Here is a 12917-nt window from a genome sequence, read left to right on the forward strand (position 1 = left end):
CGAACTTTCTCCGACAAAGTTCTCCTCTCAAACGGATCTTGGAGGAGAGATTTCACCGAGTTAGGGTTGGGTCTTGGAGGAGTAACGTCCGCGCTCGCCATTGTCGTTTAGTAAAAATGGCGCCCCTAGAGCCCAGTCCTTATTTTATCAGGGCTTGGGGCGATAAAATGATCGCCCTTCTTGGATTCTATTTAAGAACGCTGATTGGCTAAATTTTATGTCATACATTCATATCTTAAATTAGCAATTGGCTTAACTGCTACATAGACCCGCCTCCTTGGGGCGCTTTCTCTATCGCCCCAGAGCTGATGAAGCGGTCAGACAGGCAGAGGAAAGGTTGCAAATATGATTTTGTATCATATTTTACATGTATTACTGGGTGCATTCCATATTTAAAACACACAAATATTGACATACTGATGTTTTCCTCATTATTATTACTATTTTTGTTTTAATTGTTTTAATTTTCTTTTTTTTTGTGGCTTAAGGGGGGCGGCGCCCTAGCGCCCTCTATTGGCCGGCCGCCACTGCTCTCACTACAATACCACAAAAACAACAGAACTGAAATGTCTCAAAAGATACAAGCCACTACGCCAAAACGGGAAAAACTCCAAGTAAAACAAACGAATTTGCACAAGAGTGACTTACCCGTCTGCGACTTTGAATGGCAATTAACTGCATGAATCTCTTTCAGGTGTCCCCAACATGAATAAATTGCAAAGTTAAAAGGACGTAACCGTAGCATGTTTACAATAGGATGGATCCACCCTAAACAGAAGACTCTTATTTACAATTTCATAAATCCAGTCCCTAATACTATCAAAAATCAGTTTAAAAAAGTAGGTAGGAACAGGTTTCAATTTGACAACCTTTTGTGTCCATTAAAACCTGCATGCTGATTGGCTCAAATCAGCTCAAAAACGTAGTCTGAGACACTGAGGGGTCATCAGTTAAAAGGTTAATGGACTGTCTAATATGTAAAAAAATTTCCACAAAGAATCTCAGAAAATCCTCTCATGAAGTCCAGGACTCTGCTAGATAGGATTTTTCCGGCCTACAAATAGAACTCAAGATATTAAACAAGGTACTAATTACATATTCAATAGTTTAATTAGATTACTGTACAAATGACTCCCTCCAAAAAGTATTCAATTACTTATTACTCATTACTTTCTATATCCTCTTGATTAGTTAAGTGATTCAACTATACTCATGAAACAGCTCTTTAAATTCATTCAAATAAATTATATAAAACTACTTAAAGTTATATTATTAATTGACCAAAGTATTATAAATGTAACGGCACACATGTCTTAAATTGCGTGTATTGTTATGTAGCCATGGGTCAGACATAATTTTGTTATTTGGTTTCTTCATTTTTAAAGGGGCAATGATAACTAAAACATGTGTGCACAGAGATTTAAACATGTTAAGAAGCTCATCTACTCCTTAGATAAGATAGTAGGATAGTGAAGTCCTGTACATTGCTGTACAACATTCTTCAAAATGTCTTCTTTTGTGTTCATAACAAAAAATATTTAGATATTTTTTCTACTATGGGAGTCAATGAGTGTTGAGATCTGTTTGGTTAAAAGCATTATTCCAAATATCCTTCTCTGGGTTCATCAGGACAAAGAAATGTATACACATTTGTAACAACTCGAAGGTGAATAAACGATGACAGAATTTTGGGGTATCACCCAATCATCATTTAAGGCATTTCAATAAAAGCAACTTAAGCCAGGACTATGCCTTATTTAAATTAAGCTAAGCCTTGTCTGTGAAACTAAGACACAATTTGACTTTACACACAAAAACCATAATCTTATTTGTTTTATAGTCTATTTATTGTGGTGATGTCACCGTATATATTTTTTTAAATGTTCCTCTTCAATCATATAACATATTAAGGCAAACGTACATTTATGCATTTGACAGATCTTTTCCTTCAATGTGACATTGAAGGTACTCATTACTATGTGTTTCCTGGGAATCATGAACTTAGTGTTGCTATGCTCAAGGATCCTAATGTCAGTCCACAGCTCCATGGCATTCGGGTTTGAATCCTATTGTGGTAAATTCCGCTGTATTACCAGTTCATGTCTTTTATATGAAAACAGCTTTCATGCATCTTAAAAGTTTTCGTCCAATGTACATCTGTCTTCTGTGATATCCAAATTCACATAATCCTGTTCTGAATCTTCTGATTCCACATTAACATAGTCCTCTTCCGAGTCTTCTGTTTCCACATTCACATCCTCCACATTGTGTGGCTCCACATTGGTTAGTACATGCTCATCCATATTAACATAGTCATCCTCGCAGTTTGAATTCAGATCTTCAAGGTCTACATCAACATCTACCTTCTCATAGTCATCCTCATCATCATCACTCTCTTTATACCTGTCTTCAGGGGGCATGTCATGCATAGTAACCGCATCTTGGATACAATCTATATTGAAAAAAGACTATAAATATTGTGTGTCTTTCAAGCAACATCCAAAATTAAGGACATTATCATGTAACCTATAGCATTTAAATGGTTTAGATATAACTCACTGCTTGGACTGATCTGCTGTTTTTTACTTCGTCTTTTTCTCCTAACCACCAGGATAATAATTATTGTGATGGATAATAAAAACACCACAGCTACAAACACAGCACCTATGATGACCAGTAGAGAAGCTGAAAGAAAATGTTAAACTATAAATAGCACACTGAAAGGCATACTGCAACATACATGCTACTACATACATTTTTAAATATAATGCATCAGCTAATGCATAGTATACTGTATATGCACTATTGCATGGGAAGCCTCACATTTGTACCACATTTTGCCACCATATGCAATATATGTCAGTCAAGTGTGTTTCTCATAATGCAGTGCACACAGTGTATACTGCTTAAACTGTAATGAATTAGCCAAAAGTAAAATTTATTGGCCCTTTAGACTTTTAAAACAAGGCTTTCCAATAAGATGAAAGACTAATACATTAACATTTAATCATTTAGCAGACGCTTTTATCCAAAGCGACTTACAAAGAGTTCAGGGAGCAAAGCGCAATAATACAATAGGTGTTAATATAAAGCTACTAGTTTCAACAAAAGCTAGACCACTGCCTGTTGAGAGAAAGAGAGATGGTTAGTGAACATCATAATTTTTTCATTTGTTTGTCAAGCATTCACAGAAGAGATGGATTTTAAGTAGTTTTTCGAATGTTGTGAGAGATGTGGTTGACTGGACCGAGTTAGGAAGAATGTTCCACCAGGAAGGAGTAGTGAAGGAGAATGAGTGGGAAATAATTATTAAATAATAAAACTTACTATTTTCATACCTGAACAAACAACTCCAGCATCTTGATCGTGAGAACAGCCATTTGATCGTTTGTAACAGTCTTTAATAGAAAATGTACTTCCCCCACAACTGACAGGACTCCAGATAGGGCCGCTCCCTTCCCCAAATAGAGCCCAAGCATGAGCAGTAAAAGCTCTACCACAGTTCAGCTGTGTGCAAACAAAAGTAGCAGCACTGATGCTCCACAATTCACCACAAACTGTTCCCCACGTGCCATTATCCTGGATCTCAACTCTCCCAAAGCAGTAATTCAAATGACCGAGTCTGATGTCGTAACCCCCTATAAAACAAATGTTTTACTGAATGTTAATATTAAGAGATCAATCTTGAAGATTCTTTGTGGCTATGTGTTTAAAATAAAAACTAGAAACGATTTCTTAATGTTTTGTAAGATTGAGACCACTCACCAGCAAACAAGAAATTATTAAAAAGCACGGCTGTCAAAGATAAAACACAAATGAGATGTTTTTATTTCATTAACAATTCTGCATTCTATTGTTAACATGTTTCTTTTTAGCAAAATGTGTCATTTTTAAAATCACACACAATTCACAAATCAAAGTGTATTTTCTTTAATCATAACACAATTTGTACAGCACATAAACTGCTAGTTATCATTACTAAAGTTTAACTGTTAGTAGTAAGAAATGTAAAAACAGCTTTTACCAAATATCAAGCCAAGCAGTGTTCTCGCCATTTTGCTCACTTTATTTCCATTAGTGAAAGTATATGATGTCAATCTCCACTGACCAGCGGCATACATACTCAAGTGTAAACCACTGAGTTTAACAGAGACTGCAGCTCTACGTAGTCATGAAACAGTTCCGTTTCTGCTTTTTTTGTTTCTGTATGTCTCTTTGTCGCTCACCATATTAGGAAAAAGATCAAAACGGCAGACAATTTAGATATGTATGCATCAAAATATTAGAAAGGGGTTTAAGATTGACAAATAATAATTGCCCTCTTCAAAAGGCTGACTTCTCAGAGCGTAACCACTGTTCATGAGAAAGAACAATGACACAGCAGTCCGTTTGCACTAAAGTAGCATTTGCTGCAAAAGCAAAAACGGGAATAGACCTAACAGCCTAGAATAGATTCAACAGGGCAAAGTTTTTGTCCTCACACTTCAGTGTTTAAAGGCTTGTTCATCAAAATGTTGAAGTGACACATTAGAGGATGTTTGAAACTTGCGGTTCAATGTGTGCAAGAACCATCAAGCTACATTGGTTTTGTCAGACCAGTGCAGGACTTCCTGGTAACTGCAGCATGTCCGTTGCAGCATGCCCCCCCCGAAGAACTTATTCTCATATATTTGCTGTGTTATTTATATCTGTGAAGAGTTTGGTTCCTAAATGAGATAAATCGGTTTCAAAAATCTTTTTTTTTATTGGGCATTCCAATTAGTTTCAATCAAACTGAAGTTGGCATTTTTTTTATAAAAGCCATAACTATAAAACACAGCTAACGAACACAATAAAACATAACATATTTAAAAAAAATTCAAAAATCATGTTTTTATTAAGGAGTTCTCATTTTGGAACCAGCCTATTCATTTATGCTTTCCGGCACTACAGAGCTTCAACAGTCTTTGACACAAACTTATTTAGTTGTTAGTGGTTAGTACCAAACAAAACCAATAATATTTGTATTTTGCATAAGCGCAAAGTTACGATTCTTCACAGATCTGCACTCTTTCAGTTAAGAGTTAGAACCACTAAGCCACATTACCATACATGCAGTCTGCAGCACACGAGCTACTAGTAGCTCCAGATGAAAAAAGTAGACACAAGAATTATGCAGATGTAAAGACCCACAAAAAAACACAAACATTGTCAGAAACACACACAACAGAAGTCTTTATTAAACATTACTCTTATCATCCAGGGACCTGACACAACAGAAACATGTTTGTGCATTTGACTGTATAACAACCATTAAAGCAGTACAGAGTTTGTGCTGTACGTTGTGTAGATCTCTGAAAGACGTTTATCATCCTTGGAGTGAGAATAGAGGCCCGTTGAGGTCGGTGACATTACGGCTCAATAGCGATGAACCTTTGGGCAGTGAACGCACACATTTGTACTCAGAAGAAAAAGTTAACAACATCCATCAACTGGAAGAGACAAGTGATTTTTAATGGTTAGATAGAAGTCAATGGTGCATAGTTGCAGTTAAACACTCTAGATAAGAGTTAACGCTTCTCTTGCCGGAAATAGTCATAGAGGAAGTCCTTTCGGCCGTCGCACTGCACAAAGGTTCATGACGACAGGCTCAGCAGACGTGATGTAGAGGCAGAGCTGTTGTAAACTGGTACAATAATGATATGCTCACACTGATCTGCCAAAACAGGACTGGATTCAAAATTTTCCCCAAAACAAACCAACCTTCCGGACATGTAAAATGAGAACATATTTTTATTTCACTGGTCTGAAGTTTGTACTTCAGTGAAAACTGAACCGACTCAAGTATTCATTGAGTAATCATTGTGAAAAATGTATGCTAACTGATCGAATGAATTGGATTTAAAACTAAAGTATGGGAACTCTCCAATCCAGAAGCCTGGCAGAGATCAGTGCGTTACAGAGGCAGAGTTGTTTGTGAATTAAAGTGATTGTCACACGGAGGCAGTGTTGTTGTTGACAACTTATAAATGATTGCTGCAGGAGAGCAGAGGCAGTGATGTTGTAAGATACATAAGGGAAATGCGGCAATGTGAAAGTTTTCCAGGGTGTTCACAACAGCTCACATGTGGTAGAGATCACTAAAAACATACAACGCGAAACCAAACAACAATCTGTGTGAAACGCTCAACAGTTGTTCTTCCTTTTGAAATGACGTGGTGATGTTCTTGTGGTCTAGTATGCATTAAAATAGACTTCATATTCTTTGTGAAATATTTTTTTGAAAACTTTATAATCTGCTAACACTGTGTAGAGGGGGACTGACGATTAAAAAATGCATTATTAAAAAGCTACAGGAAAGCAGAGCTCACCGCTTCTTTAAAACTGAGATCATCTTTAACACAATACATCACGAGAGTAGGTCGCTCTTTTACACGAGATCCTTCATTTGTCAGCCGCAAACTGTCTTGATAGTATATCTCCAAACCATTCATCTGCTCTAACACCATTGCGCCTCTCTTGTCTTTTTCAGTGTGAATGTGCCCTTGTGCATTAAAGTGAACAGGATCACCTGTTTTTGTCTCTATACAAATATTTCCAGAACGACAACGACACACTTTCGGAGTGAGCATAACAGTGGGTTGACTTAACTGTATTCAACTCTTGAGAAATGTGAGAATGATCATTACAAGTACTCTTCTGCATTCCATCAAAGACAAAATTTCTAATCTTATACTTCTGTCAATATAGATTTTCATATATTCATATATCTTTTTGTAAGAAAACAAAGAAAAGGAACCTAAATGGTTGGAAAGTTCAAAAAGTCCCTGACTTTAGGCGTTCCGTGTCCTCAGGAATTAAAATTTATAAAACAGCGCCACAGGCTGACATGAATCGTCCTCAAGAACTTCCCGTGGCCTTCACAGTGTCCTGAAGGGAGTCATGAAGACGCTAGGAGACGCTGCTTAACGCACACAGGGGCTCTCCGCTTTGAGAGTTCTCTTTCAGTCTGCGCCTCCAAATCGAGGGCAAATCTTGATCCCCCACATGCACAGCTGCGGGGCTCACGTAATGACTGAGTTTTGATCAGACTCCGCCTGTGTGTAACTCAATTGGTCTTCACCTAATGAAAGCCAGCCAGATTTACTGTTTTGTTCGGGGTCCGGTAACCCCGGATCAAAGTCTACCGGAATTCAGGTCTCTGGTGCTGGTCGACTGTGGCTTATTTCTGGTTTCTAACCAGTTTCGTTCTGCGTGGAACCATGTCCGGAGGTGACAGTCAGGGGGAGTGAGCGGAAGGGCTGCTGCGCGCCGAACTGGGAGATAAACTCGGGCTGCAGCTTCCTGGTGGAGCTCCTCCTCCACCTCTCGCCCCGCCACCACCCTCAAGGCCCTCAGAGTTCTCGAGCATTTCCTGAATGAGGGGAGGCATGGAACCAGGGATCTCCATTTTCAGCGTTATTACCCGTTCGGCTCCTGAATGAGAGATGAACGAAGAGTTGTTGAAATCTGGGTCTCTTTACTGGACACAGGCAAACATTTCTGCAGAACTGGAAGTGAATGTTACCTTTAGCACTGATGCTCCTCAGGTCTGTGATCTTCATCAGCATCTTGGGGAACATGTGTGGTTTATGAGGTCTCCTTTTCCTCACGTAGATCTTCAGTGCCTCCAGCAGCGGTTCCTGAAGAATATCCACTTTATCTGACTCTTCTAAATCCTGCCGATCTGAGTGTGATGTCACACAAGCACATAAAATTAATATATTGCACAAACTAACATAAATCAAAATTATTGCAGAATTATCACAAATTCAGAAAAAGAAAGTTTATCTGATTCAGATTTTAAAAGGTGCAGTACCTCCACACAACAGACAGATGCCGCTAAGAAGCCCCGTCTCTGCATCATCCATCTCCAAAGGCAGGAGCTGGTTGGCGAAAGCGAATACGAGTTCTGTGAGTGGACCAAAGCCGGCGTTGTGCATCTGCGTGCGGTTCAGTGTCAGCCCATCCGAAAACGTCATGGTGTCCTGATCAGGTGTATACCTTGTACATATTCGCAGAATCTGTGAAGGACAAGACGTTTTATTAATGTGCTTGAAATGCTCATCGAGTGCGTTTACATGCATAGTCTTAAGGCCATTGCACATGGAGTCCGAAATTTGCATCCAAAATTTCTGCACGTTAAAAAATTATGCATCTAATTGTTTATTGATATAAAATAAAACGTTTTTCATGTGTTTACATGCATAAGCTGATTTTTGATAGATATACGATAATTTTCTGCCTGTAAACGCACTCAGTGTCTCTAATGTGTCTGAAATTATCCATGGGCTTTTGTCCTACCAGGATATCGAGGCAGGCGGCCTTTAACAGGGTGATCTGATCTGCGATCGTGAGCGTGGTGAAGCCAGGCAGCTGTTTGGCAAACTCCACAGTTTTAATGATGCATTTGGTGGAAAGTTCGCTGAACTTGTCCCACAGGTCAACATCCAAAGAGACCCTTTGTTCAGCACTGTTGTTCTGCAAGATAACGGGACAGAATGAGATGGTTTAGCTGACGTTTTAAAACCAAATGATCAGCTGGGATCCAGCAACACTATCATCAGCTTAGACTAACCGTGGTATATTTTCCCAGCTGGCAGAGAGACGGGAAGGTCTCCTGATGAGCTTTCCTCACTCGCTCAATCATCTGCTCGGTGTCTGGACTCAACACGTAACTCTCCGAACACTCCTGCTTCTTCTCGTCCTTCTTCCTTTTGTTCCGATCATTTCGAACGGCTGTAAATGGAACAAAATGAAAACAACCGTCAGGCTCTTTGTCCACCATGCATCATCCAACTTGCAGTATGAAAGTAGTAGTACTATGACAACGTCCACCACAAGATGGCAGTAGAATCAAGTTTATTCTCTAGATGACAGAGTGATATTGCAAACATGCTCAATTGATATAGAAGCAAAAGCATTTGAAAAAAGCTCTTAAGAAAAAAACAAAAGATAAAAGGAACTTCAAAAAAAGCCGCCATTGACTTATAGTCATTTCTGTTTCTACTACGGAAAGTCAATGGGGCCTTGTTTTACAGTGAACTACTACTCCCTTAAGTCTCCATATGTGAGAATGTACTTCCCATTAACAGAAAATGTGTATTAAGTGATATATCTCAAAGACGTTTAAGTAGATCTCACAATAAAAACCAAAAGAAATATAGAACACCTGTATAACATGTAACAATAAAACGGCGGCATTAACAGTCACGTGTCTGAATATATCCAAAAATCTTTAAAGGCAAAGTTAAAATTGACCGTTTTTCAATATAATGTCAACATATTTGCAAAATTCAAATAATGGAAACGCTGCCAGACTAGCAGAGTAAGTTTTTACATTAGGGCCATTAAATCCAATGTGATGCACCTTGATATTATTAAAATGCAAGAGCTTTTATTGTGATGCCAATCTCTGATGATATCTACACATCCCGTGTATACACACACAACCAAGTCAGGTTTTAATCTAAAGGCTGTTAACAGCACTTAGGGTCGCAAAAGGTTTAAGGTTGTACATGTAAACGCACACACTGCTTTTCATCACACACACACACACAAGAAATAGATGCAGGTGGCTGTTTATAACGGTGACGAATGTCCTCTGCTTTCACTAAAATCCGACCTAATCTAATCACGTCACAGGGAGAATATCAACCCAATTTAAAGTGTCTCTCCCTCCGCGCCTGCATCCCACCACGATCTCGCCCTTTCCTGGTCCTCAGTCTCAATGATTCCTGTATCTCATGTTTTCATGCATTTTTACCCTTTGGATTGTTTTCTTTGTCTAAAGATAACTTAATGGCTCTTCTCCTTCCTCCCCCCGCAAAGCAGGGAGGGTGGGTGGGAAGAATGATTCTCTCTCACTTCTCCCCACAGTCACATATTCATTTCTCCAGAGGGAGCTGGGTGCCAGCGTGAGCTCGGAAAACACAATCTAATGGAGCCATTAAAGAACTATTAACACGGGGAGGTAATCTTTCACCACACAACATGTGCAAGAAGACAAAACCCGCTAGCAAACAACTTTACGGTGACATGGGTGCCAGATAATACCTACGGGGAGAAAATGAAATATGTAAAATAACTAAACGGGATGAAAGCTCTACCCCAGATAGTTCAGCAGAGAAGCCAGATAGGGATACTATGTGTGTTGAGCACTCCCTTATTCTTGAAAGCAAACCCCAAATCCATCTAGCTGGAAATGTCATCTAACATTTACTCTACGTTAATATTAAATACGTCTCATACTCAAGTACGTTTTTAATCAAGTTCCAAAAGTTGGATTCTTGGTGGTGGTGGTGATGTTGAAATCGAGCAACCGTAGTCTGGTCTGTTTAAAGCCACATGTTTGCTTTTTATTTAATTAAAGATTAAAGAACATGCAAGTATCATACTTTTGTTGATTACTGATCTAAGGTTTTGCGATCATACAAAAGTCTATGGGATCATTACTTTTGGTAATGAAAACCTGTGCGCGCTAACTTCTGGGTTGGCCTACAAAAATACATCATCTCTGAGGTACTCAATACCCATGTATAGAGTTGCCTCTGGAATGTATAGTATAGGCTCAGAAGAGTGTACTATAGTAATCATGGTATTTTTGATTAGTAATTCACGTTTCAGGTTCTGGCTGGTCCAGCACTTCACAGGGTTCCCTGAAGGTCCATGTTTGAAATATAAAAAGAGATTACACCCTGTAAGTGCAATATATAACTGACGAAACCTTTTTGAAAGCAAAAGAAAACAAAAAAACACCAAAGAAATGTCAGATTTTTTGGTAATTTATGATAATTGGATTTGTAAGTATTTACAGCGAGAAACATGTAGCCTCTGAAATATCTAGAGCAGCTCATAAAGAAAAGACTCAAATATGGCATCCTGAAAGGCTTTACATGACAGTGGGAATTTCGACGGCCGAAGGGTAAATTCATCCCAAAATCATATCTGGCCGATTTGTACACACAGCTGTACACACCTTAATCTGGACAATGTCAAAATGTAAGTTTTCCATCAACAATTCTGAAGCAAACAGCCCTAAAGTCTATGAGGAGGCCTGGAAATCTCTCAGATGTAACCTAAATATCTTTATCTGTGCGCCGAAGATGCGGGGAGGTCTCAAAACATGTTCAACGCCACTTACATTCTTTAGACATGCCCACATCCAGGCACTTCTGCAGTCTGCAGTACTGGCAGCGGTTTCTGGTGACCTTGTTGATGATGCAGCTCTTCTCTCTGTGACAGGTGTACACCATATTCTTCTGGATACTTCTCCTGAAAAAGCCCTGAGGAGAGAAAAGCCTCATTACAGTCAGTCATATTTACATTGACACAGGCGCATGCAAATAAACACCAACCTACAGGAATCAGGACCGTTATATAAAGCCTCTAATGACTCACCCGAGATGATAAATTCATATATTCACATTATGCGCACAATTATCGGAGAACGCAAACATATGGAAACGGGCGAGCGCATGAAATAAACAACTACAGCATGGATTCTGCTATGAGGCACATTCTCATTGTAATGGCTCACTGAGCTCAGCACTATGGCGGGTGGGTGTTATCTCCCGGTTCAAGTGTCTGTAGGTCCCTCTGGCTAACACCCTGCGAGGCTTAACCCAAAGACACTCGAGCCGAGTGAAGGAAAGGAGGAGACGAACAGTCGAGGTTATTCTCTTGCTTTTAATTATGGTGACGAAGGCTGCTTGGTCAAGTTCTCGGGGCAGAGGGTCAGTCTGAGGTTAGGAATGCTCTAGGGCTCACAGATAAGATGAAAGAGGTGACGCTGCATGTAATGAGAGAGCAGACGTCAAACGGGGAATGCAGGCTCGTGACGGGGATTTGAGCTGCTGTGCTGCAGTGGATTAAACAGTGAAAGCTTTCCTCGTGACTTCAACAGGGCATGTGGGTGGATTCACCGTCTGAGCCGAGTAGGAATGCAGAACATGGAGTCAACGCTCTGGGATGATTATTAGAAATATATTAAAACATTTGCCTTAATATTTTCTTCTCTGTAGTGCGGCATCTTTAGGAAAATGGTCAATAAAAACAAATTTAAATAATATCTTGTGTTGCACGTTTCTGCTCTATATCTAGTATAAAGTAGCTAAATAGATGTGACAGCATTTCAGTTCTGTTATTATATTAAAGGCATAGTTTACAAAAAAGAATATTTAAAAATGTAATTGGAAAACTTCCACCGTTTAGGCCCAAAACCATTGAGATAATCTTATTTCGTAATTTACAGAACAGTCATATAAAGGCTAAATAAATTGCTTAAACATTGTTTTGGTGAACTATCCCTTTAAGGATTACACTGCAATCCTACCGTCCACCTTCAGATAATATATTCGATCTGTTGATCCCTCGTTGCATTAACAGCTGCTAACATTCTTTTTGTGACTTTATCAGTATCAAGTGTATTTAGATTAAATAGATTGGACTTGGAGAATAAAGATCAAGCTTACGTATTATTAAGAATCAAATGTGGAAACATTTATTGACATTTTTTATCTGCAGTATAAAAAAAATACATCCTACCCAAACAATGGCCACAGTGAAACCAATTTAGAAAACAACAATCCCGAAGGCTCTTTGTGAGAATACCTTCAACATTCCAGTCCACCCAGGAAAGCTTTTAGTGTGTGTGTGTACACATGTATGCTTTTGACAGGTCTGTCCAATGGCTTCAATCTAACAACACTGTCATTTCACCAGAGCGTGTCCAAGGACATCTCGCATATTGAAAGGACACGTCCCTCTCATGCAGAGTCTCGCGCCTATGAAAAAGTAATAAAGGAAAAGATGAGAGCGCTAGATGTGTGACATAACGTTCGTTCGCCTAGCTAGGCTGAAATGTTTTTTTCTAATGCACTGCCCAGAGGAGCTTGATC

General features: G+C 39.1%; 2 protein-coding genes across 5 annotated transcripts in view; both read right to left on the minus strand.

Moving 5' to 3' along the window:
• Positions 1-1836: 1836 nt before the first annotated feature.
• LOC306894354 (uncharacterized protein) lies at positions 1837-4188 on the minus strand. The gene is made up of 5 exons (XM_079456827.1): positions 4025-4188; positions 3766-3795; positions 3339-3638; positions 2560-2685; positions 1837-2452 (listed from the first exon to the last, which is right to left on the minus strand). Exons 1-5 carry the CDS (start codon positions 4119-4121, stop codon positions 2133-2135), a joined length of 873 nt encoding a protein of 290 aa, XP_079312953.1. The 5' UTR covers positions 4122-4188; the 3' UTR covers positions 1837-2132.
• A 1009-nt stretch (positions 4189-5197) lies between these two features.
• The window catches only part of rarab (retinoic acid receptor, alpha b), a 95054-nt gene continuing 87334 nt past the window's right edge, over positions 5198-12917 (minus strand). For all 4 annotated transcript variants that reach the window (XM_079455696.1, XM_079455695.1, XM_079455697.1 and 1 more), the window contains 6 exons: positions 11162-11303; positions 8597-8757; positions 8323-8499; positions 7838-8042; positions 7547-7705; positions 5198-7455 (listed from right to left, as the gene is read on the minus strand). In XM_079455696.1, the coding sequence (XP_079311822.1) occupies positions 7259-7455; positions 7547-7705; positions 7838-8042; positions 8323-8499; positions 8597-8757; positions 11162-11303 (1041 nt within the window). In that variant the 3' untranslated portion in view covers positions 5198-7258. The remainder of the gene's footprint in view (positions 7456-7546; positions 7706-7837; positions 8043-8322; positions 8500-8596; positions 8758-11161; positions 11304-12917) is intronic.

This window comes from Barbatula barbatula (assembly GCF_947034865.1).
Source record: "Barbatula barbatula genome assembly, chromosome: 5".
In the NCBI taxonomy this organism is placed as follows: domain Eukaryota; kingdom Metazoa; phylum Chordata; class Actinopteri; order Cypriniformes; family Nemacheilidae; genus Barbatula; species Barbatula barbatula.

Coding starts and splice junctions, on each gene's coding strand:
- LOC306894354 (XM_079456827.1), bottom strand. CDS start 4,121: ATGTATGCCGCTGGTCAGTGGAGATTGACATCATATACTTTCACTAAT. Junction 3,796..4,024: donor ACTGCTTGGCTTGATATTTG/GTAAAAGCTGTT, acceptor TATCTTTGACAG/CCGTGCTTTTTAATAATTTC. Junction 2,686..3,338: donor TGCTGGAGTTGTTTGTTCAG/GTATGAAAATAG, acceptor ATTTTCTTTCAG/CTTCTCTACTGGTCATCATA.